Raw genomic sequence first — 27,452 nt, 5'->3', positions numbered from 1 at the left:
CTTGGGCATTACCTGGCACAGTACAATCACTTGAAAAGGTTCATGTGATTATTGGCAGCTGTGATAGTGTAGCTATAATGATATTGATGGTGTAATTGTTGAAGAGGACGGGAAAAAACTACCTACTTCAGGATGGGTACAAAGCTTTTCTTTGCTTTTTGGATCTATCAATGGACACTGTCCCTCAGCCATTGTAGCAGAGTCAGCTGCAACTGGGGACAGTGACATTATTGGTGTGACACTTACATGCAAACTGAACCTTGTATAGTTAGAACTTGAATTTATTCAGGTGTCCACTCAAATGTCACCACCTCGGTGATGCCTTCCGTCGCCACTGAATCTAAAGTGAGCATCTGCTCACTTACTACCTCATCACCCTATAGTAGTTATTACTATCCTGTATTTCCTAGTTTGTTTCATTCACTCATTGGCTTATTCATTTAACCAATATGTATTGCACCCCTACCATGTGCCAGGTGTTGTCTCAGTTACTGGAGACATAAGGATGACAAAACAAGAGAAAGTCCCAGTCCTCATGGGACTTCTATTCTAATGGGAAAGGTAGATTAAAAACAAATAAATAGCTTAACTATATGGTAAATTTCATATGTCAGATGGTGAGAAACCCTATGCAGAGAAACAAAGAAGTGCTGGGCTGGAGTGGTGGGTTTGCAATTCTATATAGTGTGTGCAGGGAAGGCCTCCCTTAGGGCTCACAGTTGGGCAGAGATCTGAAGAGAGTGATATTTGTGGATATCTGGGTGAGGAGTGCTCTTAAGTATTGGGAGTAGCAAGTGCAAAGGGTCAGAGGTACAAAATTTACTTGTATTCATGTAATGGTAAGGAAACGGGTGTGGCAGGGATGAAACAGGTAAGGAGAGATGTATCAGTTAGCTTTTGCTGTGCCATAAACCACCTCAAAGCTTAGTGGTTTAAAACAATGACCATTCATTTAGCTTAGTAACCTATTTGTGGGCATTTGGCCGGGCTCAGCTGGGCAGTTCTTCTGCTGGTCTTGACGGAGCTCACTCATGTGTCTTTGGCAGCCATCAGGAAGCTGAGTGCTGACTGGCCTTGGGGACCACAGGCAGGATGGCCAGTCTCTGGTCCACATTGATATTCCTCCACTAGATTATTGGATGCTTGTTCATACGGCGGGTCACTTCTGCCACATTTGGTTGGTCAAAGCAAGTCCCATGGCCAAGCCCAGATTCAAGGGGTGGGGAACTGGCTCCACGTCTTGATGGGACAAACTGCCAAGCACTGTGGCCATTTCTTTGCAATCTACCCTGAGGAGAGTGGCAGGGCATGAGGTCAGAGAGGAGTGCAGCCTTGCAAGCTGTAAATGTAAGTTTGTATTTTATTCATAATGTAAGTTGTAAATGTAAGCTGGAAAGCCATCTGAGGCTTTGGATCAGAACTTTGGCATATCTGAATTAATAATTGAAAAGTGTTTCTCTGGCTGCTCTGTGGAGAAGAGATCATGAAGGGGCAAAGTGGAAGTTGAATGTCCAGTTAGGAGGCTGTTGCAGTAATCTTAAGTGAGACTTGGTGGCAACTTGAATTAGGGTGGAAGCAGTGAAAGTGGTGAGAATTGACCACATTCTAGATATATGTTGGAAGCCATCCCCTGCTTATTCTCGCTCTCTGTCATCTTGAGTGAAAGATCCTTGTGGGCAAGGAATGTTTTATTTTCCACAGTTTTCTCAGCACCTAGGACCATGGCTGCCACATGGTAGACGTTCAATACATACTCGTTGAACGAGTGAATGAGTAAATGAATCTGTTGGACTTTAGATTTCCAAGGTGAACTTACAGAAAGAAATGGAGCCCCATTCTCAGAAACTCCTCCAGGGACCCCACTGGCTCTAGGATGCTCATGGATGCTGCTCAGGTGCAGGCCCTGCTTGTTGTCCTTGGACCATCTGCTGGGAGGAGATTGTCCTTGAGTTAAGCACTTAGTGGCATAAGTATGGGCATAAAGCCTAAGAGAATCCATTTGTGAAGGGTTATTTAGTACACAGTGCATTTTAAGCTAGTTCATTTTACTTCATTTCATACTGCATGTTTATTTGAATCTGTGGGTTGAGTTTTTATTACTATAAATAGAAGTAATAAAACACAGAGCCTTGGGTTTCTTTGCCTTAGAGGAATAATTGGTGAAATAAACTCAGACTTGGAGGATTCTTAAAAGGTATTGTCAGCAGTCAGTAAACATAATTGTTTTGTTGGCTGATAGGACTTCAGCATCCCAAAACGTATAGTCTTCGTGAGTAGGCATCCTTTAACATTTTAAAATCTCAAGGCTTCCAATCTTCATGGCTCTGGGAGTTTGGATTAAAATCAGTTTTTTTCCAAGCCCTGTGTGTAATGTCAGTGATGCTTCCTGCATGATCTCTCCCCACCTTGTACCAGAGAGGACATAGTAGCCTCTTCAGGACTCATGTTTCTTCTCTTCTTTTGTTCCCTGGCTGTTTCTTCTCTTTCCTGACTCTTCAGCATCTCCTCTTCAATTGGATTATTTCCAAGAGTAGGTGTATAGAGTTCTAGAGTCTCCTCCCCGCATTCTAAGAAACAGAACAGAAAAAGCAAAAAGCTAACAAATAAACCTTCCTTTGACCACTCAGCTACTGCTCTCTTTTTCTTTCCCATCACACTCCTTAAAAGTATTGCCCGTGATTAACTGTTTCTACCTCTTCACTTCCCTGTCATTCTTCAACCCACTTTAAGCGAGATTCTTCTGCTGCTACTTTGCTGAGAATGTTCTTGACAAACCCAGTCATGGCCTGGAAGAGGGGTCTTCAGACATCGCAGAGCGTGGCACGGTGGGCAGTGGGCTCTTCCTTTCTTCTGTTGCTCTTGATTCCTCTCTCCTGGGTTCTTATCTCTCTGACTGCTTTGTTTTGTTTTTTGTTTTGGTTTTCATCCTGGTTCTTCCTTCTCTATCGAATATGGTAATTCTTTCATGCTCATAAGTCCAACTACCGACTTGATATCTCCCCTTGAATGTTTAATGGGAATTTCAAACTAAATGTCTATAACAGAACTCTTGGTCTTTCCCCTAAACCTCGTCCTCCTCCAGTCTCCCCATCTCCATGTGCTGTGCCCCCATTCACTTGCCGTCTCAAGCCACCGTCTGGCCCGAGTCATGGCCACCTCTTATTTGGACCAGTTGAATGACATTTTACATGGATTTTCTACTTCTCTCCTGCTCAGATCCATTCTCTGCTTATATGGCAGTGAAGGAAACATCATCCCCTGCCTTAAAACCCTTCAGTGGCTGGTTCCCCTGTGAGCTTGGAAGAAAACCTCAAACCTTAAAAGGACTCACAGGCTCTGCCTGACCCAGGCCATGCCTGCATCTTCGAGCTCCTTTCACGTTACTTGTATGTTCACCGGCCATATTTCACCTACGGTTCTACGTGTTCCTCAAGATCCCCCCAGGTGCTCAGTGCTTTTCCCTTTGCCATGCACACCTGTCCCCCGGCTCTTCTCCTGATGAACTCTTTATCCCGAGACCTTTGACCCATCCCTCGGGTCTCAGGATAAAGAGCCTTTTGATTGAAGAGGCTTCCCTGAACCCCTAAACCCAGGTGAGTACTTTCTGCTTTCCTCCTTCAGAGCAGCCTGTGCTTTCCCATAGTAAGTGTCACAATGTATAGTTACATGCCACTTTCTTTGTGCTATTTTTGTTCTAATGTCTGCATCTTCTGCTAGCCTGTAAGCATCACCTATGCAGGATCTTGCCTGTCTTTTCACCAACGCACGTCCCACGTCAGATACATAGTAAGCACTAAGTTATAGGATGAACGAGTGAGTTTTATTTCCTAGTTTATTTTGGAAGAAAGCGGTCATCAGTTTCCTTGGGCCTGTGACTGTCCTGAGGGACCAAGTCCACATGTGGGTGTGACTGTGCTCTGTTGCTTTGTGTAGAGCACTTCCTACATGTATGTTGTTTTTTTCTGGATGTATAAATGGAAGTTAGTTCAGGACTGCAAAGAAAGAAGCTGGTCCTGAAGCATATCTACCCAAATGAATCAATTTAAGAAGTTTGCATCATTTTATCAGATGGCTTTAAAAGGTTAGTGAGTCAACATGCCAAATGGGTATGCAGTCAGGAATAAATAATTCACAGCATCCCAAATGAGCCATGTTACAGCACAGCTGATTCAGTCATATTTTATTTATTTCTGGATTGAAGGAAATCAATTTGAGGAGATTTCCAGAGCAATCCTGGTCTCCTGGTGCTTACCCACTTCCCCTCCTCTGTGTGTTAAGTTAGGTGGTTCTTTTCAGATGGAACAGCTGTAAAACTCATCCTCTCTCTTGCTCTTGTTACCTCTCTGGTAAGATCTCCACTGCCGGTACTACTGCAGTGTTTGCGCATTTGTCCTTCTTAGTGTAATTCTGACTTGCAATTTAAATAATTGCTTTGAGGTTCTAATCGCCAGAATGACATTTACAGTAGAGTTTAGTTCTTCTCCATTATCTGTGTCCTCCTTAAATGTCCTAGCTGGACAGTGTCAGCTCTTTTCCTGGAGCTTTTATCCCTGTGCCTGAAAAAAGTCTTAGCACTTCCTACTGTCTGACCCTTCATGAGGTGATGGGACTCTGAGAAAGCAACTTCTATTGTAAGAGTGCTTTTGGGAATTTTACCCAAATTCGATTTCTTAAACATTTGTCCCTAGGTTTAGATTGTTTTGTTTAAAATTCCAGAGCCATGAAAATTACAAGCCTTGAGATTTTAAAATGTTAAAGGATGCTATTCATGAATACTATTTGTTTTAGGATGCTGAAGTCCTGTTCATCATTGCATGAAGTGATACCTTTGAGTTCTTTCCAAATATTTCAAAATGTGATATAATTGTGCACAGTAGCATAGCAGCTTTTACTTGTCATTCCAGTAACCTAAGATTAATTTTTCTGAAGTCCTTATAGGGTCTTTTTATTCTGTCAAAGTAGACAGAGTACAATCAGTGGTTCAGTATTGCTTTCTTTGAGGAGTTCATATGGTAGCAGAAACGATTTTCTAAATCACCCGTAATATCAGTTCTCTGCAGTTGGGGGTAGAGGTTACAGGGAACCAAGCCATTGGAAGTACTCAGAGTTGTTTGATGAAATCATAAGCATGGAAAAGCAGGCAATCCCAGCTCCCTGTTAGACAGGGCACATGTCATGAAGGTAGTGTAGTGGGTGCAGTACATTTCCTGGTGAGAGGGAATCAATCCCAGGCTCTAGGAACCAAAGTGCAGTCAGTTTGATTTCTTACAGATAGATTCAACTTTGTGATTGCCGACAGACAGATGAGATTGAGGACGCTAACATCAAGAATACTATTCACTGGCTTGATATAATTAAACATAAAAAGGATGATTTTCTTTGCTGCCTTTCAGTGTCTCTCTATTGACGGTCATTTGTAAGTACATTTCTGAAGGCGAGAATCATGCCACTAAACTTTCGCCATCTCACTGTAAACGATGCTCAGCCTCAAGAAATGCACGCAAAATGCATGTCAACCTGTGCTTCCTGTTCCCACAGGGGAACCTGCAAAACCAGTCTCAACCCAATTGTTTATACTGAAATTTTCCCAGAAAAAAAGATGAGGTTTTAAAAACTGAACAAGCTCCAAGTTTCAGTTTAACTGATAACAAAATTTTTATGTCACTCTTTTTATTCCATCCCTCTTACCCAATTTGTTAAAAATTCCAGATGACTCTTAACTCGCATGCTTCCTGCAAATGCTTCTTTAAGAAGTAGGATTCTCTTTGCTTGTCACTGCTTCTGTCCTCTCCTCTACCTTGCTGGGCTCTTGATTCAGATTTACTGATGAGTTCATTCTTCTCTCCTAAACTCATGAGGCTGTGACATCAAGCTGCACTTGACGGTGCTCCTCAGCTGAGGAGAAAGCCAGCAGCACGAAAGACGCAATTTAGGGAAGCGCAGGAAGAGAATCTAAGTGCATGTTGAATGCAAGTGTTATGATGGAAATGGATGAATTAAGGAATGAGAGGGCACTCATTATAAAATAATGGTTTAAATTCGACTCACAAATTTTATCATAAGAAATAGATTGAGTAAATATTTCATTTCAAGTTATGCTCATTGCAAAATGCCCTTTACAAAGTCCCACCTCAGCCTCCATTAAAAATGTTACTGCAGAGTCAAGACTCACAATCTTATTCATGACCTTCACTGATGACAGGAATTTATTCACTGCAAAAGGATGAAATAATCGCAATGGGGTAAGCCATGGTATGCAGGCAAGTGCTATAGATAAATACCATCAACTGGAAAAGCCTAGACTAATGGCTTTTGATTCCACAACACAGGTCTTTTTTTATTCTTAAAAGAACAATCCAAGTAGTCAAAGCAGATTTAATCAAGGGGAGATATGAGAAACCACATTGTATTTCATTTTCATATTTATAATTATGGCAACCATGTCTTCCTTAAAATAAAACACTTCCAAGAATGTCAGCCCTTGTGCACATGACAGAAGGTCTTCCAAATCTACTGTTTGGGCAATGTGACACTTCTGGACCAAAAAGGGAGATTACTACTCAAGAGTAATGATGCTTTCCTGGAGACAACCAAGCTGGAAGTAAGAAAAAAGGGCATGTTGGCAATCGACCTACAAACCTAATCACTGCACAAATGAAACACAAAAAATCTTTTTCAGATTTTAGCCTCTTTCTGTATTTTTTTCTTGAGTTGCATAAATCTCAGTTTACATATTAAAACCAAGATTTCTGTTAACTTTTAATTCTTGCACTATAAACCAGCTCTGTGAAAAACTAAGATAATAGCTTTCTTTTGAAAATAAAAATATGCTCTTGATATAAAGTATCGTTATTAGGAGGGAGGATTGTATTTTTAAAATTTTTTCAAAGACATCATGGTGCTGAGATTTTTAAAATTAAAGTATAGTTGATGTGCGATATTATATAAGTTACAGGTATACAATATAGCGGTTCATAATTTTTAAAGGTTATACTCCATTTATAGTTATTATAAAATATTGGATATATTCCTTGTGTTGTATATTACATCCTTGTATCTTATTTATCTTATACATATTAATTTGTACCTCTTAATTCCCTATCCCTACACTGCCCCTTCCCCACTTCTCTTTCCCCACTGGTCACTACTAGTTTGCTCTCTATGTCTGTGAGTCTGTTTCTATTTTGTTATATTCACTAGTTTATTGTATGTTTTACAGTCCACATATAACTGATATCATATGGTATTTATCTTTCTCAGTCTAAATTGTTTCACTTAGCATAATATCCTTCACATCCATCCATGTGGTTGCAAATGTCAGGATTTCATTCTTTTTTATGGCTGAGTAGTATTCCATTGTGTGTGATATATTCATTCATCTGTGGATGGACACTTAGGTCTCACCCATATCTTGGCAATTGTAAATAATGCTGCTATAAACATTGGGGGGCATGTATCTTTTTGAAATAGTGTTTTCATTTTTTTTTTCAGATATATACTCAGGAGTGGAATTGCTGGGTTACATGGTAGTTCTATTATTAGTTTTTTGAGGAATTTCCATACTGTTTTCCATAGTGGCTGCACCAATTTACATTCCCACCAACAGTGTAGGAGGGTTTCCTTTTCTCCACACCCTCTCCAATATTTGTTATTTGTGTTCTTTTTGATGACAGCCGTTCTGACGGGTGTGAGGTGATATCTCATTGTGGTTTTAATTTGCATTTCCCTGATGATTAGTGATGTTGAGCATCTTTTCATGTGCCTGTTGGCCATCCGTATGTCCTCTTTGGAAAAATGTCTATTCAGATCTTTTGCTCATTTTTTAATCAGGTTTTTTCTTTTTTGATGTTGAGTTGTATGAGCTGTTTATATGTATTGGATATGAACCCCTTATCGGTCACATCATTTGTAAATATTTTCTCCCATTCAGCAGGTTGTTTTCCTTGTATTGTTGGTGGTTTCCTTTGCCATGCAAAAGCTTTTAAGTTTAATTAGGTACCATTTGTTTATTTTTGCTTTTATTTCCTTTGCTTTAGGAGTGGGATCCAAAAGGCTGAGATTTATGTCAAAGAGTGTTCTGCCTATGTTTTCCTCTACGAGTCTTATGGTTTCTGGTCTTACATTTAGGTCTTTAAGCCATTTTGAGTTTACCTTTTTATACTGTGTGAGAAAATGTTCTAATTTCATTCATTTTCATGTAGCTGTCCAGTTTTCCCAGTACCACTTATTGAAGAGACTGTCTTTTCTCCATTGTATATTCTTGCCTCATCTATTGTAGATTAAGTGACCATAAGTACGTGGGTGTATTTCCGGGCTCTCTATTTGCTTCATTGATCTGTGTGTCTGTTTCTGAGGCAGTACCATGCTGTTTTGATTACTGTAACTTTTGTAGTATAGTTTGAAGTCAGGAAGCATGGTATCTACAGCTTTGTTCTTTTCTCTCAAGATTGCTTTGGGAATTCAGGGTCTTTTGTGGTTCAGTATAAATTTTGGTTTATTTGTTCTATTTCTGTGAAAAATGTCATGGGTATATTGGTAGGAATTTTGTTAAATCTGTAGATTGCTTTGGGTAGTATGGACATTTTAACAATATTAATTTTTCCAATACAGGAACACTGTATATCTTTCCACTTCTTTGTACCATATTCAGATTTCTTCACCAGTGTTTTATAGATTTCACAGTACAGGTCTTTCACCTCCTTGGTTAAGTTTATTCTAGGTATTTTATTCTTCTTGGTGAGATTTTTAAACATGATTTTTTTCTTGCTTTCTCTTTCCAATACTATATTATGTAGAAATGATGAGAGTTGGCATTCTTGTCTTATTCTTGATTTTAGAGCAAAGACTGCTGAGTATGATGTTAGCTTTGGGTTTGTTATAAGTGGCCTTTATTGTATTGAGATATGGTCCCTCTATAGCAACTTTTTGTTGTTGTTTTTTTTTTGGCGGTACACAGGCCTCTCACTGTTGTGGTCTCTCCCGTTGCGGAGCACAGGCTCCAGACGTGCAGGCTCAGTGGCCATGGCTCACGGGCCCAGCCACTCCGTGGCATGTGGGATCTTCCCAGACCGGGGCATGAACCCGTGTCCCCTGCATCAGCAGGCGGACTCTCAACCACTGCGCCACCAGGGAAGCCCCCTCTATACCAACTTTGATGAGAGTTTTTATTATGAATGGATGTTGAAGTTTGCCAAATGCTTTTTTCTGCTTCTATTGAGATGATCATGTGATTTTTATCCTTCTTTTTGTTAATGTGCTATATCACATTAATTGATTTGTAAATATCAAACCGTCCTGGCATCCCTGGAATAAATTCCACTTGATCATGGTGTATTATCCTTTTTATTTGCTGTTGGATTTGGTTTGCTAAGATTTTGCTGAGGATTTTTGCATCTATATTCATCAGAGATAATGGCCTGTAATTTTCTTTTTATGTAGTGTCTGTGTCTTTGGTTGTGGTATCAAGGTAATGGTGACCTCATAGGATGAATTTGGGAGTGTTCCATCCTCTTCAAGTTATTGGAATAGTTTGATAAGGATAGATATTAGCTCTTATTTAAATGTTTTGTATAATTCCCCTGTGAAGCTGTCTGGTCCTGGGCTTATTTTTACTGAGAGTAATTTTTATTACAAATTCAATTTCACTACTAGTGAACAGTTTTCCAATTGTTTATTTCCTCCTGATTTGGTCCCAGCAGGTTTTTGTTTCTAGAAATTTGAACATTTCTTCTAGGTTGTCCAATTTGTTGGCGTGTAACTGTTCATAGTATTTTTTTAAGATTTTTTTGTATCTATGTGGTATTAGTTGTTATTTCTCCTCTTTCATTTCTTATTTTGTTTATTTGGGTCGTCTCTCCCTTCTTCTTGATGAGCCTGATTCAAGGCTTATCACTTTTGTTCATCTTTTCAAAAAACGTGACTCTTGGTTTCATTGATCTTCTCTATTGTTTGGGGGGCCTCTGTTTTATTTATTTCCTCTCTGATCTTTATTATATTTTTTCTTTCAGCTGACTTTGGGCTGTGTTTATTCTTCTTGTTCTAATTCCTTTAGATGGCAGGCTAGGTTGTTTATTTGAGATTTTTCTTGTTTCTTGAGGTAGGCTTTCTGCTTTTTTTTTTTTTGACCTCCAATATTCTCTAGTTCAAATAAATATCTATTTAATATTATATAGTTTTATTTTATTGTATTACAATTGTGCATTCATATATGAAAAATACTGGTCTTCACCCACAACTAGTAGCCCACATATAAGCAGTGGAAAAGTGCAGTAGATGGCTGGGCTATATGGTTTTCTTCAACTACATCTGGTCTCCTTTGAGTCCAGTGACAGGATGTAATGATTCACGTGCGCAAAACAATCTTAAAAGTATGGAAACTGAATTCTGTGATCTCGGTCTCAGTTAGTGTCCTAAACAATATTCTTTGTCTTATCATTTCTGTCTTCTAAAGGAGACCTTTAAAATTGCATATATTATAAATTTTCTAAATTAATAAAAATATATGAATATAATTTGCCTAGTTTTTTAGAGATCTGTGAAGAAAATGTATTCCCTAAATGAAACGTCAATGGTATGTTACACCAGTGGTCCTGGAAAAAAAAAAAGTGGCAATTGCTGTTTTTGCCTGTTGGATTAAACATGCCTGGGCCTGCCTTCTCTCAGGGCTCAGCTGGTGAATTTCTGGGAACTCTGTCATTTTTACAGTTAATAGCTAGATGCAGTTCACTGAGCACTTCTGTTCCAGGGATGCTGCTAAGCATTTTATGAAAATTGTCTCCTGTGATGCTCACAACAGTCCTATGAGGTAGGTATTATTATCCTGTTTTGCAAATGAGGAAACTGAGGCTCTGAAAGGTCAAGCAAATTTTCAAGGTTATGTAGGAAATAGCAGAATTAGGACTCTCATTGAGGCTGGACCACACTGAGGCTTGTGATGTTAACCATCACCAACGCCAGGAGGAGGACACAAGTATGTGGTCATAAACACACACACACTCACCCACACGTACACACGTGTGTGGTGACTGGAGAAAAACGCACAACATACCAGTTGTGAGTTAAGTTATTTGGGGACCTTACTGAGGACTATAGCCCAGGAGCCAGCCTTTCAGATAGCTCTGAGGGACAGTTCCAGAGAGGTAAGGGAGGAGCCAGGGTATATAGGAGTTCTTGCTGAAAAAAACATGCTGTCAAGCATCACAAGTACTGCTAATCACAAAAAAATGATTATAGTGGTTTTCTATGTACGGGAGATGCAGGAGTCTAGACTCATTGAAATTGTTTCTCAGATACGCATCTTAACTATCTAGGGCCAGTATCCAGAATATAGATCACTTCCTGTTTTCCTTCATTCTGCATTCCCCTCAGGGCACACCATTGGATGCCACTGCAGGGGCTGATGGCTTGATGGTGGCAACAATGGCAGTTTACTGGAATGGCTGGCAATGTTCCCTTTTCATAGGCACACACACACACACACACGCACACACACACACAGACACTACACACACTATACAAACGTTCTCTCCATAGAGCTCTTTATGCAGAGTTCTGTTTCTGCAGCTGCAGGAGAAACACAGACCAGAGCACGCTTTTCTCTCATGTGCCTCAGCTACTAGGAAATACATTGGCCTTGTTTTGTGTTGCCTGCTCTCTTGGGCCACTTCAACTCTGAATCTCTCACTTTGCAGCCCCCTCTTCACCCTCCCTCCCCTGCCCCAGGCCACTGGGGCTTATGGAAGTGAACAGATCTGATCCTCTGTGCCCCTCCTTTTCTCCATCTGGAGCTTGTCCTGCGTAGGGACAGTTCTGCCACCGGCAGGTCCCCCTTCTCTTCCCTGATAGATGTTAAGACAGGACCTTCCAAGTTCTGCATCTACCACTGCAGCCCTGTGCCTGCCGTCCCTCTCCAATCTCTTAGCTCTAACTTGCCCAGATTTAGGCTTTATTTCTTTTAGTGGGGAGGCACATTTAATATTGTTGTAGCTATTTAATAATTTATTAATTATTTGGGGGATACAGGTTGCCTTATTTCACAGTTTGCAAAGCATGCTTAGTTTCAGTCATTCATTCCTGCTTCCAATTACAAAACTTTTGTCAAAGAAATTTGTTGAAGAATAAATTATTGTTTAATAGGGATATAACCTCCTAAAAAGCAATAATGCGGTGATCTAATTTCCAAAAAAATCAATAGTACTTCCCTCAAGCCCTTCTCTTTTCTCTAAACCACTTAGTTTATTTTTTTCACTCTAAGCATTTCTTGGGGGGGGGGGAAAGCTCTAGAAAAGCCACCTTCACATCTCCTGTCAGATAAATCCTGTTTATAAGTAAAATGGCTTAAAAGCTAGTTCAGCTGTCATAGGACTAATTGCATATTCATTCCTTCTGTAATGTGCATCATTTTGGAATGTTTTTCAGGATAGACAGAGATTTCCTAAGAAGAAGTACAGGAGCAGCTTTGTGAAACATCTGACCTGCAACCAGGTCCCTGGCCAGGGTCGAGGGTCCTCCCCGAGCTGCCTCTGACATTGTGGGTCATGGGGCAGGCAGGTGGCTTCTGCCACTATCATAAGCAATGGGCTGTCGCCGGGGGGCTGGCAAGAAAGAACTAAGCGTGAATGGTACATTAGCCCATAGGAGTGAGAAGATGACCCAGTTTGAGGCAGGGAGGGGTTTCAGGATGAGCTCGGAGGCATCATGGCAGAGTAACGGGATGGCTGGATCAATGCCAGTGGCCACGTTGCTGTCCCGCCAGCCAGCTTGTGGCCTTGCCCAGCAGCTTACTTCTCTACTTGGACCACTCTTTTCCCTTCCATAAAATAAAGGGCCTCTGAAGAGCTCTCTGCCTCCTTCCAAATGTGTTTTGATGAGGACAGGTTTTCGGATATGTGTGTTCAGATCCGGAAGAGGCTGATGTCCCTCCTCAGCAGACGTATTTGTGTTTTTCATCCGTGCCCATCATCTGCCTCCGACCAGGCTGCTTTTGCTTTTCTCTCTTATCTGAAGAGCTGCCCACTCTCTAGAACAGCGCAGTCGTTTCGTTTGTAAGGTAGTTTTCCCCTCTGATTTGCCTAATCCGGAAGCTGTTTGGTGTCAAAATATTAGAATTAGCCTAACATGTTTGAAGAGCTTTCTTCCAATGCCTAATCAAAAACAGAAAAGGCCAGCTGCTTTTACTAATCTGGGTTATTTCAGTGAATGGAGACACACTGCAGTATGACCATACAGTTATTGAGGTTATAGTGACCTTGGATGAGGGTCGCTCAGTCTGTCTGTCCATCTATCCATTTATCCATCCATCCATCCATTTATCTGCCTATCACCCATCCATCCACCCATCTATCCTTCCTTCCTCCCTCTATCCCTCCCCTCCCTCATTTCTTTCCATGCATCCCTATCTATCCATCCCATGTTATAAAGAAATCTTTCCTTAAGCAGCATGCTTTTCCTTCCTTTATCAATGCTTCATTGAACCATCTATCATTCATTTCAAAAATTAGCGTCCTGTGTTACTATATAGCTGTAGCTTATTTCATGCAGGATCACAAGGAATTTGAATTTGTTTTTAATTAGGCACCTTGAACATATCAGCCTATTAGTCACCATCTGACACCCTCCCTGCACTGTTTCTCATGCATTTTCTGGCTGAGTCACCATGTAATGCAGTTTGCTGGCTGATGAGATGACCCGTGACACATTTTGGACATCACTGCTGTTAGGTTTCCCAGGAAATTAAGTGCAATTATCTTGAAAAGAATCAGGCTCTTTACCCCTCATTTTTTTTTTAAAGATAAGCGTGCTTTAAGTTCAGAATAGAGTACAACTAAAACAGCCACAGTCCAAACACAGCATCTATTTTAGTCTTACGTGTGATAGACTAGGGTTTCTTGACCTTGGCACTAACGACATTTTGGTCCTGGTTGAGAACTAGACTAGAAAGTTACAGTGACTTTGGGGTCCTTTCATGCTGTCAAAACAAATCGCTCACATAAAGAGGTAAAGCAAAACTAAGTCTCCTTCACTGACCCAATGTGAGTTCTGTTGATGTGCCAGGCACTGCACCAAGTAACAAGGATTCAGTCAGACATCCATAAGGTCCCATCCCTGCCTGCACAGAGCTCACAGTGAGGTCAGGGAAGCAGGCGTGTAAACAGATAATCACGTATCAGCGTGACTTAATAGGGAGACAGTTAGTCATATTGCTGGATGTTCTGTATCTATCAGATCGTTCTCTATCTGTCACGTTATCACTTCTCAAATGGTTCCTCGGGGGTTCTGCAGACACAGGCCTTACTTTAAATTGGGCACCACTGAAACATCCCTTGTTCATTTCCCCACCTTGGAGCCTTGCTTAGGTCGCTCCTGCCTGGAAGGTCTTAATCTCAGACTTGTACATCTCCATGTTCTCCCTGCCATTCATAGGCAGGCCAGTCTCCCCCAGGAAGCCATTCTGGATTGCTTGAGTTTGTATTGATGTCTGCCCACCAAACTCCCATTATGAAACTCACAGTCTCTTCTGCACGGTTTATGGCTTAACTGCATGCTGCATTATTTGATCCCCCTCTGTTTCCCATGTAGTGGTCTCATCACTCAAGTAGATTATGGGCTATTTGAGGTGGAAACCAGGTCTTACACTGGAATATTTACGTTAATGGTCTAAGAACTCACTATTTGACTGCTATTGGCTTGCAAAACTAGGTGTGGGAATTGAACTCAAATCTATTAGAAAAGATGCGTGAAAGATAAAATGAAATTAAAGCAAAACCTGTAGCCAAAGAGTGAGAGCCGCTTGGTCTTCTGTCTGGCACGTTCTTTTCTGCCTAACGCACCTCTACTGATGCTTCCAAACCCCAGAGCACCTTACCTCCTTCTTTATGCTTCTGTGGCTCCCTATTATGAAGGGTACCTATGCTCTGCACTTGGAGAACGCTGTGTGCACAGATGTGGTTGCTGGGAGATCCCCTGCGGGCACCTGTCATGTGTCTCGACGCTCAGGTATCCAGAACAGGGGCTGACATATCTCACAGTAGTGTCCCATCCTGTACTTCCGCCTGGCCTGGCAAATAGTAGGCTCTCAATTCAAATGTGAACAAATGACCTCAAGTTTAAGCAAAGGGAAGCTCTCTTTAGTGAGGAAAAGCTTCTTCTTTATTATTCCTATAAAACCTTTATGATGGGGAAACTACGAGACAGTGAGGAATTCCAGGAACTAGTAGGAAGCATTTGTCTGTTTGTTTTGTTCAAAATATTGCTCAGAGTAAAGAATAAGATATGAGAAGATATCATAGCTATTCTTCCCACCACTCACCTCCCCCTTACTGGCGATTAATGAGTTGCCAAATCTTGCTTAAGGAATTTATAGTTTCTTGTGTCAGTGCAAAGGACTTTTTGCACTTAAGCAAAGTGTTATGTTAACCGTGGCAGGATGTCAGGAAATGGGTCACGGTTTGAGGTGTATCTGGGAGCTGGGTGGGGCAGCCGTCCCCAGCCACACTGGTGGTGGTTCTCCATCAGACTTCATCTAGAAACATCTAAACGTGGAGGGCTCAAGGTTTCTCTGGCTCAGAGAAGTTTTCGATTAAGGCTCTTTTGCCTTTGGAATGATAATTATAGCTGCCTGAGCACCAGCTATGTACCCAGGCACGGTGGTAGGTGTGACGGGACTAGGAAGCATCCTGTCACCTTCAGACCTCGCTCTTTCTTGTGATTGTCTAATAGCCGTTGCCTGACGGGACACAGTGCAACTCCATAGCCAAACCTGGAAGCCCCTCGTGAGCTGGCCTGCACCGCTTGCCAACATGAGTTCTACTCTGCAGTGACAATAAAAATCTCACTCTTTCCGAAATCTACTAGCTCCTTTGCACATGCTTCTTTCTGCCTGCCCTTCCCATCTCTGCCAAATCGTCAGCATACTTTCTTTCCACCGAGCCCTTTTTTTTAAACCTAAACTTTTAAACTCAGCTCACTTGTCCTGGAAGCCTTATGTATTTCTTTTTCTATTTGTGAGTGATCCCATGAGAAAAAGGCTTTTTCCTCAGTCTACTGCCTTCTGTAGGGCCTGGCACGTAGCAGGCTGCCAGTAAGTAAGTATATGTTGAATGAACAACATATACATGTCAGAAATTTAAAGGCGGCAGAATTCCGTGCACCTTTGCGTTGGTGGTGTCATCCCACAGTGAGACTTCTCTAACCAAGAACTGAGGCAAAGCCCAGTTTCACGCAGTAGACACTGCACGTTCAATGCTCAGTTTGATGGGCTCTGTCCTCCCTGTTACTGATTCACCAGCTTCCCTGTCTTACAGCCACTGGTTCAGAGTCTAGAACCCAGTTAAGGAAGGAGAGCTAGGTATGGAGGTGTCAGTACACAATTATTCTGAGACAGCTATGTCAGATGTCACTTTATAGTGAAGAACACTGAGGTCCTTATGAGAAGAATAACTCACTTGGTCAAAGGGCCAATTCACAGCTCTCTGTTTGAACCAGCACATTATACTGCCTCCCCATAGCCAAGGAAAACCACTATGTAAAGACTCTGCGTAAATTACACAGAAGAGGTGACCTTGACTCATGCTATGGTCCTTAATTACCAAGGGTGCTCTTCTGCCCACCAGGAGAATATACAGTGTTTGGTCTTGTCGATGAAAATAATAAATAAACAATCTATAATAAGAATAGAAAAGAGTTTATTTGAGACAAACTGAGGACTATATCCCAGGAGACACCCTCTCATATAACTCCAAGGCACTGCTCCAGAGAAGCATGGTTTTCAGCACAGTTTTGTATCTTGTCAGAAGAAAAAACATGAAACAAGTCAGGGATACATTCCTTCAAGGTTTCAAGAAAAACAGACCAGCATATACACACCCAGACAGTATGGCCTTGGCACCTGGGAAGACAGTCTTATTATCAAAGAAGTACCGGCATTGGCATCCGGGAAGGGAGGCATTTAAACTTTATTTTTAACCTGGACATTCTTTACTTCTGGTCAGTGCACCCTTTTCTTTAATAATTAAAGCAGGTGTACAATGTATGTTTGATGGGCCGCAAACAGGATGTTTTAGTTAGCATAAAATTCATGTTAACTCATGTATAAGCCAGAATGATTTCCCCATACCTCAATATGTGAACATTTCTTTTATCAGTCTGCATGAACTGAGTATTTCAAATGGGAAGGTAGTTGCTTTCCATGAAAATTCTGTTCCAAAAACAAGGTTGAAAACAGTTAACAGCCCACTGAGAGTTTTAATAAGCTCCTTTAGCAAAGGTAGCTTTCAACTCCTTGTGGAGAGAACAAATAAATACGATTATGACCACCTACTAATTACTTAGAGATCCCCTGGGGAGCTTGTGTTCAAACATCATTAATACCAAATACTGAGAAACAAAAATGCATTACATGCAGACATACACTTTTAATTCATGTGGGACAAAATCTGGTTACTGAGATTAACTATATTAGACAGTTGACACTTGGGGCAAATTTCCCTGATTTGAAATAATGGATAGCACCTGCTTTTGCAAGAAAGAATTAACACAGACAGGGAAAGTGCAGTATAAACTCTTGAACACTGAAGAGCTAAAGTGTATTTTTATTTCAACATTTAGACTGTTGAATCTGGATCAACATGCCCTTGAAAAGTATGGAAATCTGTAGCAATCAAAACAAAGAGATTACATTGAGGAATGAGATATGGCTGGTTTTGAAAGAATTAGGAGAAAAAACTGGAGGAATAAATATGCTTTTTCTTAAGTGAGATCCAGAATTATGGTGTCCTCGTGTAGACTCCATACCCTATAGTTGCTAAAATAATGCTTGTTAGTTCAAAAAGCTGTTGCTCCTGTTGATTCAGTCACTTGAGAGATTTTTCTCAGTGAGGTGAAACCTTCCAAACTAAGGATACTCGTCCCTTATGAGAAAAGGTCACACCTTCTACTCCTTTGATCTGCTATCTTCCTGGGCATCTGGAGACAGCCAGACAGGATAGTCTTTGGGACTCAGCCTCCTATTTCCAAAGACTTTTTCTCTTTTAGTTTTTAGTTTATGATCAATTACATTGATTGATTTTTTTTTTTAAATTAGTTTTTAGTGGAGTGCAGTTGCTTTACAACGTTGTGTTAGTTTCTGCTGTACAGAAAAGTGACTCAGTTATACATATACATATACCCCCTCTTTTTTAGATTTCCTTCCCATTTAGGTCACCACAGGGCACTGAGTAGAGTTCCCTGTGCTATACAGTAGGTTCTCATGAGTTATCTTTTTTTTTTTTTAACATCTTTATCAGAGTATAATTGCTTTACAATGGTGTGTTTGTTAGTTTCTGCTTCATAACAAAGTGAATCAGCTATACACATACATACATTGCCATATCCCCTCCCTCTTAGGTCTCCCCCCCACCCTCCCTATCCCACCCCTCTAGGCGGTCACAAAGCACGGAGCTGATCTCCCTGTGCTATGCGGCTGCTTCCCACTAGCTATCTATTTTACATTTGGTAGTGTATATATGTCCATGCCACTCTCTCACTTCGTCCCAGCTTACCCCTCACCCTCCCCGTGTCCTCAAGTCCATTCTCTAGTAGGTCTGCATCTTTATTCCCGTTTTTTTTTAGACATTGATTGATATTTGAGTGTTATATTAACCTTACATTCCTAGGATAAACTCCACTCACTCGTGCTGCATTATTATTTTTATATATTGATGGATTTGATTTGCTAATATTTTGTAGAGGATATTTTTCTTCACCTATGCTTATAAGGAATATGGTCCGAAATTATTTTTTTCTTGTAATGTTTTTGTCAGGTTTTGGTATCTGGTTTATGCTGACCTCATAAAATGAGTTGGGAAATATTCTGTCCTCCTTTATTTTCTGAAAGAGTATATATGTTAAATTGACATTGTGTTTTCTAAATGTTTGATAAAATTCTCCAGTGAAACCATCTGGCCCTGGAGGTGTTTGTTCATTTGTTTGTGGAAAGCTTTTGATTAAAAATTCAATTTATTTTATATAGCGTTATTCTATTTCTATACATTCTGTTTCTTCTTGCGTCAGTTTGGATAAGTTGTGTTCTTCAGAGGACTTGTCTATTTCATCTGTATAATTGAATTCATTAGCATAAAGCTGTTTATAATATTCTTTTACTTCTCTTTTCATCTGTAGGATCCATCATCATATCCTCTCTTTCATTTCTTGGTTAGTCCTGCTAGTTTTATCAGTTTTATTAACATTTAAAAGAAGCAGTTTCATGTTTCCCTAATTGTTTTCTCTAGGTTGTTTAGATTTCACCTTTCTCAGACAAAGTAAATTTCTTTTGTCTGACTTTTACCTCATGTCTGATAAGTTTATGAAAATGCTTTTCTCGCAGAGAAGACGCATATTAAACCATGAAATCATTTTTAATATGCAGCCTATAAATACAACTCTACAAAGAATGGGCATATAATTAACTGAATGTCTTATCCGCATGTCAAATTGATTACACGTTGAGATGTTTTCTGCCAGCATTTCAAATCCCAACTTTAGTGGTTCAATTTAAACACCATCTAAAGATGACTGAAAATAGGTCTCAGCTAAATTCATTTTTCTGAAGAGGACACTTCATAGGAGGAGGTGTTCTCTCCTGTGACATTAGTAAGTTATCCCACCTGTCACACTGCGTGCTATAAATCATTGTACTACAAATCTATTAGCTAAGATTCATATCTGGCCTACCTTGTAAAAACAAAGATGAAACAGTGCTTCAGACTGAGTGATTTAATGCATACTGAAAGATCTGCTTTCTCTGAGTTCAGCCTCGTTCCCTCTGAGCACGTGTTATTTTCAGGGAGGAAATTGATTCTAAATTGAGAAGCTGCATCAACTCTTTCAGACAATGGAATGACAGGAGCATCTTTCTAAATAGCTTCCTGGAGGCCTGATGGAGTGCACTCCTTTCCCTGGTTCTTATCTTACTGGCTAGAAGTGATTTATACAAGGGGAAGACTCGGTCTTGTCATGGCTTGGACTCCCATCATTTCTTTAAAGAAAATTCCGAGCTTTTTCTTCTATCCTTTTTTGTCTGAAGGCAGTAGTAAACCTGGGATATAATTTCATTCGTAAGGGCAACAATTAGTGCCATGGTTTCAGAGCAGTCTGTGGTAATTATTGGGGTACTTATCCAGTTTCACAGGAAGGGTGCCACACCACCGTGGACCCTCACACACAGTGATGCCCAATTTGGGGCCACACACGTTGTATCTTTCCAGGGCTGAGGGACCTTACTTGGTGCATCTCTGAATAGTCATATATAAAGAGAATATTAAATAATTTCCAATATGAGTTTATTTAATTCCCTCCAAACTTCACTAAAATTAAAGAAGTATAACTCCTTGAGAGTGTTATCTTTATGTTAATACTCATTTAATAAACTGCAGCTTTCAGACTCAAGAAGTATGTGAGGATGCCAGTTGGGAAGTTATAGGTCAGATTTAGTCGATACTCTGCTGAGCTGCGTTTTGCATTTGTTGACTTTTTTTTCACCCCTACAGCTACCTTTTAGATGGGTGTAACTGTGTCCTTTTTGGTTTTGCTTTTAGATGTAAAATGTGTCCGTTTAAGTAGGCAGAGAGAAGGTGTGAAGGGCAGACGTTATGCAGAGAGAAGGACACATTAGAAAGAACTTAGGCTTTGGAAACAGATCTGAGTTTAAATTCTCACTTCTCTACTCACTGGTGGTTCAGCCAGAGCTGAACTTTATCTTGTAGGCAGTGATAGAATGGATGTGGAGAGAACGTTAATCTGGCAATCAGATAGGTGATGGAAACTAAAATCAGCCTCTGGTGTATTTAAAGCATTGACTAGGTGTGTTCAGCTGTTTGGTGAACATAAGGGGAGGTGAGACTCAGCTTCTGCTATCGTGGTATGCAGTCCGTGGACAACAGGGAGAGAAACAGCTATCCGGGATTCCAGTGAAAGAAATACACACTAAGCAAAAGTATACATAGTGGATTGTGGGGTCCCGAAGGAGGATTTCTGCTTAGAAAAGGAGGGGCAGGAGGGGGACAGCTTTTTAGAAGAGCCGGCATCATAGCCAGTTATGGATGGATGAGAGATTTCATCAGGTGAGATACATGCTCAAAGGCAGAGAGGGACCAAAGTACCCGGCATTTGGGAGAATACAAAGAATCAGATGAAGCTGAATTGAGGAGTGTGCCTCTGTCTCTCCTCCCTCCCTTCCTTTTTTCCTCCCTTCCTTTTTTCTTCCCTTCCTTTTTCCCTTTCTTCCTTCTTTCCTTCCTTCCTTCCTTCTTTCTTTCCCTTCATCCTTCCAACTTTCTTCTTCTCTTCTTTCCTCTCGTCCTTGTAATATTCCTACATCCCTTTTCTTCATCCTTCCTGCAGCAGTCATGTGCCAGGCACTGGGAATATGTGCTGAACCAAATATTTAGCCTCCTTGATGGAGCTTGGAGTCCAGCCCAGCAGGGGCAGCTTTTCTTTCATTAGGAATGTAGACTGGGGAGCTACATGGAGGATCAGCGAATGACTCACAGCTGGACATCCAGCTAGAAAGCTATCTCGGTAGACCGGAGAAGACAGACTTGAAGCTTTTATCAGGACATTGCCATGGCACTGAAATGATGGGGGGGTGTGCAATTAATTGTTATCAGAGCTCAGTGGAATCATTACACAGAATAGTATAAGGGTGAAGAGCATGAGCCTAGAAGTCAGACTTCTCTGTGTTTATATCTCAACTCCAGTCCTTACTAGGTGTTTAACCTTGGGCAAATTGTTTAACTTATCTCTGCTTGTTTCCCTATCTGTAAAATGGGATTATAATAGTACCTCCCTCCTAAGGTTGTTGTGGGAATTGAATGAATTGAATTAGTACGTAGGACTTAGAAAAGTGCCTGGCACATATTAGCCCTAGATAAATACAGGCTGTGCATATTCAATTACTTCTTCTAGTACACAGAATTAGAATGAACTTCCCAAAGAGGAACCAATTGGGCCCATTTTTGCTAGAAACAATAGGTTCAATAGTTGTGTAGAAGTGAACAGCTTTTCAGGGCTATAAGAGAGTCACACACACTCACATATTATGGAAAGAAAGAAAATAATAGCAATTATTGGCTCTAAGCCAATCTGGTTATTGTTATATTACTTTCCAAATATGGGAAGAAATTTAAGTGAAAAATATATATATATACACACTTATATATCAAGTTTTAGAGGAGAGAAGTGTGTTCAGTAGTTGACAAATTTTGTTCAAGATTCAGAAGTGCTTTACACACTGAAATTCAGGCCTTTCATACCATTGGGGTAGAGAGAGAAGACCCAAGACACTCCTCTTCTGTTTATATTGTCCAAGCAAATGGTGCATTAACACAGCTCCTTTAGGCTGAGCCTGGTAGATGATGTGTGTCTTCCAGGGCAAGGACGCTAGGTGGCTGTTTCCCAGTGGTAGGAAAGCAGCATTATTTTTCCTAGGGGAAGAATGTGAGCTATCCCACTTTTCGCACATAATGGTAAAAATAAGAGAGCAGTGTATAGTGAGAAAAATTATCAAGATGTTATCAGTGTTCAAAGGGAAATCCCTAAGTTCATAATTGGTTTAATAAACTTTGTTTCCATAACAGTTTGTCCTCATTAGCTATTCAGTGAAATGGTATTAATTTTAGGGTTCATCAGTATGTGAAGAGTATCCATGCACTTTCAGACACATTTGCACATCTGCATTATTAGCAAAGTGACATAACACCAAAATTTTAAGGGACTCACTATAGATTTTAAACAGTTTATCCTTCTTTAAAAGTAAACTTCAAAAATCCCAAATTACTTCTTATATCCACAACAAAAAATAATTTCTATGATAATAGTAAATAATTGAGCGTCCCAGTGTATTGCAGTCAAGAGTTGTTCTTTTTTTCCTAGCTTTCTGACATAATTTTAAACACATTAATTTCAAATGACCCGGCATTTGAATTTTAAACCATTTTAAATTTGGTAACACCAAACAAGTGTGAAGCATTGATGTTTCTTTCTTTTTTTATTGAAGTATAGTTGATTTACAATGTTGAGTTAGTTTCAGGTATACAGCAAAGTGATTCAGTTATATAATATATATTATATGTACTCTTTTTCAGACTCTTTTCCCTTATAGGTTATTACAAAATATTGAGTAGAGTTCCCTGTGCTATACGGTAGGTCCTTGTTGCGTATCTATTTTATTTTTACTTTTAATTTTTTATTTGCGGTACGCGGGCCTCTCACTGTTGTGGCCTCTCCCGTTGCGGAGCACAGGCTCCGGACGCGCAGGCCTAGCGACCACGGCTCACGGGCCTAACTGCTCTGCGACATGTGGGATCTTCCCGGACCGGGGCACGAACCCGTGTCCCCTGCATCGGCAGGCGGACTCGCAACCACTGCGCCACCAGGGAAGCCCACTTATCTATTTTATATATAGTAGTGTGTGTATATTTTAATCCCAACATCCTAATTTATCCCTCCCCCCACCTTTCCTCTTTGCTAACCATGTTTGTTTTCTGTCTGTGGGTCTATTTCTGCTTTGTATATAAGTTCATTTGTATCAATTTTTATTTTAGATTCCACATATAAGCCATATCATATGTTTCTTATTCCTAGTAAGTCTGCCCCTTTGCTCATTCACCTTCCTTGTCAAGGAACAGCTGAGCCTCATGTGTGGGAAGCCTGCCACCTGAGCGTGGCCTCTGGGTCCTGGCAGTCATGCTGACTCTGAGACCAAAGCCACCAGTTTCCTTTTCCCAGGACACACCACAGCACCATAAAACTATACCCACCAGTTCGCCCAAATCCGAGTGCCTACTAGGGTCCACCATGTTGTTACTGAATTGGCATGCAGGCAGCCTGGATCAACTAATTAATGAATAAGCCTAACTGAAGCTAAATATAATTAATTATACAATATTGAGCTGTCCAAATTTAACTCCACTAAAATCACGTAATGAATCTGGAACATAAAGGATTCCTGGCAAAAGGAAAATAGATTTCAGTATGTAAAACGCATTCTTGGTGAATCCTCTTCACTCATTTTTGATTACCCGACTTCTGTGTTTCAGGCATATGTATTTTGAAACATGTAGCACATCATGGGAAAATCAAACACACACACACGCACACAAGTTGGACACCTTTGCCTCATGGATTTAAAACGATGATTTGTTTTCATCTATTTGATGTGATTAATAAATTGACAAAGGCTAACGTAGTGCATACAGACACGATAGCATCCATCTAGGACGGATACTAGTTGGAAGTAGTTTTCTCTATCATTTACCATGTTGTTGTATTTAATGCAGATTTTAATGAGCATCAGAACTAAACAAAACCATAGACATTGACACTTCACACTTGTGACACCAAATTTAAAATGGTTTAAAATTCAAATGCCTAGTCATTTGAAATTAATGCGTTTAAAATTATGTCAGGATGCTAGTAAAAAAAAAAAAACTTCAAATACGTGCTTGAAATACAACATTGATTCATTTGTAATGATAAAATAATATTGACTAGTTCAGTTATTATTCATGCAAAAGCAAGAACCACTTTTCAATCAATGAATCTTAGTATTAAAATCGTGAGAAATACCTTTCTTATAGAATCTACAACCTTTGTCATTTGGTTCTGTTTTTTTTTAAGAGAAACATGAAGTAAATGACCTGAGAGAATGAAATATTTCAAATGCATTTTGATATTTAATCTTTAACAAGTATAGAATTTAGAACCTTGCATCTAAGAATATGCAAGGCTCAAAGCATATTTAAAATCATTGTATGCTAATTATTTATGCTGAGAGACAGAGGCAGTGAGGGAGAGAGGGAATTTATGAGTAGTGATAGACCCCTATCTGGGGATGCACATATTGAGACTCCAGGTAAGTAAAGAGGTTAAGGAAATATCAGATTCACCCAATGGATGCTGACTGTTCAAGTTTGTTTTTTTCAAGGTTATTTAAACTGTTTAGGGATTCTGCTGACAAGCCACATGTTGCAGCAGCCATACCTCTCACACACAGGGAGATTGTGCAGGTTGTTTTGAGTTTCATTGTTTACTGGCAGACTATAACAGAAATTCTAGTTTTGTTCCTGTCTCAGCGATGCGAAAGTGAGAACATGACTAATAAATTCTCTCAAGTTGATAACACCCTTGAAAGATTTTTCATCATTTATACTATAAACCCTCTCAAACGTTGATGCTTCAGACACCAAATTACTTTCTCCATTGAATGGTGTGTGCTTACACAGTTGGTGAGTTTCAAAGGTACTCCTTCAAGTACAAATTCTAAATCTTGACAAGAATGGCTTCATGGATTACGCATTAGATAATGAATGGCCAGTAATATCTGAGCATATGAAATGTACCAGTAACAGATAACATACAATTTTCTAGTTCCCTTATAATTATTTCGGTGTGTTAAATGACTTTTTCACGGATGTTCTTATGTCGCTTATTTATTTGCTTTTTACCTTTTTTTCATCAAAAAAGAGGTAATTCCCTTTTTTTTGCAGTAGGCAAATGTGTTAAGAGCAAAATAAATTTCCAAATGGAAGAGTCCTCATCATATTTCTTCAAAGTGTATTTAATTTCATGCACATGTGGAAGATGATAATGCGATTCCCAGGTACTTGACATTCCTCAGCCATTCACACTCAGTGTGGTTATCTGGAATAAGACTAGATTAAACTTGTAGAATGGTGAATTACTGAAAATATTGAAGTAGAGGCCATTCATTAGTCTTTATCTGCTTGTCTATTTTTTATAGCCTGGATGAAATGGAAAAATTCGTTTGGGGGCCGATCACATTGAAAAGGGTCTAGCATGAAGAGAAACATGGGGCTGAAAATGTTTTTTTTTATTTTTTTTATTTTTCAATTATACACAGCACCTTTTTCTTACCTGCCTCTGTTTTTCTTTTAGTGGCAAAGCATTTCTATAACACTGGTTGAGAAAGTTCAGATGATTGCTGTAATCCTAGGATCCCTGTTCTTAATAGCGAGTGTGACCTGGCTCCTCTGGTCAGCCTTCAGCCCCTATGCAGTGTGGCAGAGGAAGGACATCCTTTTTCAAATCTGCTATGGAATGTATGGTTTTATGGATCTAGTGTGCATAGGTAAGATCATGACCTTCAACGTTAACAAACTGTCAGTAATCCATTTCTTGCAGCTCTTAACGTTTTCATCAGTTGGATCTAACACAGAATGTTGTGGTTCACGTGATCTTGGTTATCCAGCTCATTGACTATCTGGGGCGTCACAATCTCGCCACTTTTCTCAAAAAGCATAGCATCTCTATTCTCAAGTAGTCTGAAAAAATGAACAGGATAATGCCCGTTTAAAGTGATCTATTTTGCAACACAAAGAAGGTGGAGTTGAAGAAATTATTTGGAGTGGGCAATGGAAGGATAGTCATTTATTTCTAAGGGATAGGAGCAAATAAGTCTCCCTCACAAAGCTGGGAAAGCACTGACTAGTGCCAATGGCGATACTGTACATCTGGGGAGAGCACTGATAACCTGGAGGTCTTACATGGTGGTGTGGTGACTCTGAGGGCATAAAGGGCCCCTTGGAAGGGTAAGGACTTGGGGACAGTTTTCCTTGCTGTCCTGTGCCTCTTTGTTTCACTTATTAAATTCAGTGGCTTAGAAGAGAAATAAAGGATAGAATATTTTACCTTAAATAGACCGTACAAAAAAGGTTCCGTACGTGTCTCACTTAACCAATCTCTTGTTTCCCTTATACCATGAGAAAATGGAGGTTGATTCAATTCATGCAGCATCTACCCAGTGTGTGTGAAGTGCCACAGGCATTGTGATGGTGACCAGCTGGCAATAGGAGATGGGGATGGAGAGAGGCAGCACCGTATCCAGGAGATTCCCTGCTCTGTTGTGGTTTACAGCTTAAAGGATGTAAAAAGAGCCGAGGGAGGCAGCCGTGGTTTGCAAAGAATGGTCCAAGGACCACCCATGGCAGCAGCACCTGCAGTGCTTTTTTTGAGAAATGCACGTTCTCAGGACCCACCCTAGATCTGCCGAATCAGAAACTTACGGGTGCCCCCCCTCCCCAGCAGTCTGTGTTCACAAGCTCGCCAAGGTGCGATGAAGCTTGAGAGCCACTGATTTCAGGGAAAGGATTCCCAGCCTGGGATCAGGTGCCTTGGTTTGTAACGCTGGCCTCTGCTTGGATAGATCAACTTCGTCTCTCCATATTCCTCTCTCTCACGTGTAAAAATGGGAATAAGCATCCCTAGCACACAGGCGTACAGGAAATAACTATTATAAAATAATTATGCTGTTAACTGGAAGTTGTAGATTAAGAGTATTTAAATAAGTCACAAACACTGAAATACTTTAAACCACCTAAATTAATGCCTCTACTCACTAGACCCTTAATTTAACTAGTAGTTTTAATAGCCTCATTTTTTCTAAAAGAACTCTATACATT

At 40.2% G+C, this 27,452-nt stretch overlaps 1 protein-coding gene across 1 annotated transcript in view; it reads left to right on the top strand.

The window, feature by feature from the left end:
• Window positions 1-27,452, top strand: part of MARCH11 (membrane associated ring-CH-type finger 11) — a 118,805-nt gene that overhangs the window by 71,233 nt on the left and 20,120 nt on the right. Inside the window, exon 3 of the mRNA XM_029218797.1 lies at window positions 25,930-26,122. Coding sequence (XP_029074630.1) covers window positions 25,930-26,122 — 193 coding nt within the window. The remainder of the gene's footprint in view (window positions 1-25,929; window positions 26,123-27,452) is intronic.

Source organism: Monodon monoceros, unplaced genomic scaffold (genome assembly GCF_005190385.1).
Source record: "Monodon monoceros isolate NGI ecotype Baffin Bay Population unplaced genomic scaffold, NGI_Narwhal_1 Super_Scaffold_12, whole genome shotgun sequence".
NCBI lineage: Eukaryota > Metazoa > Chordata > Mammalia > Artiodactyla > Monodontidae > Monodon > Monodon monoceros.
Note: the sequence above shows the minus strand (reverse complement) of the source record. Positions and strands in the feature narration are given on the sequence as shown.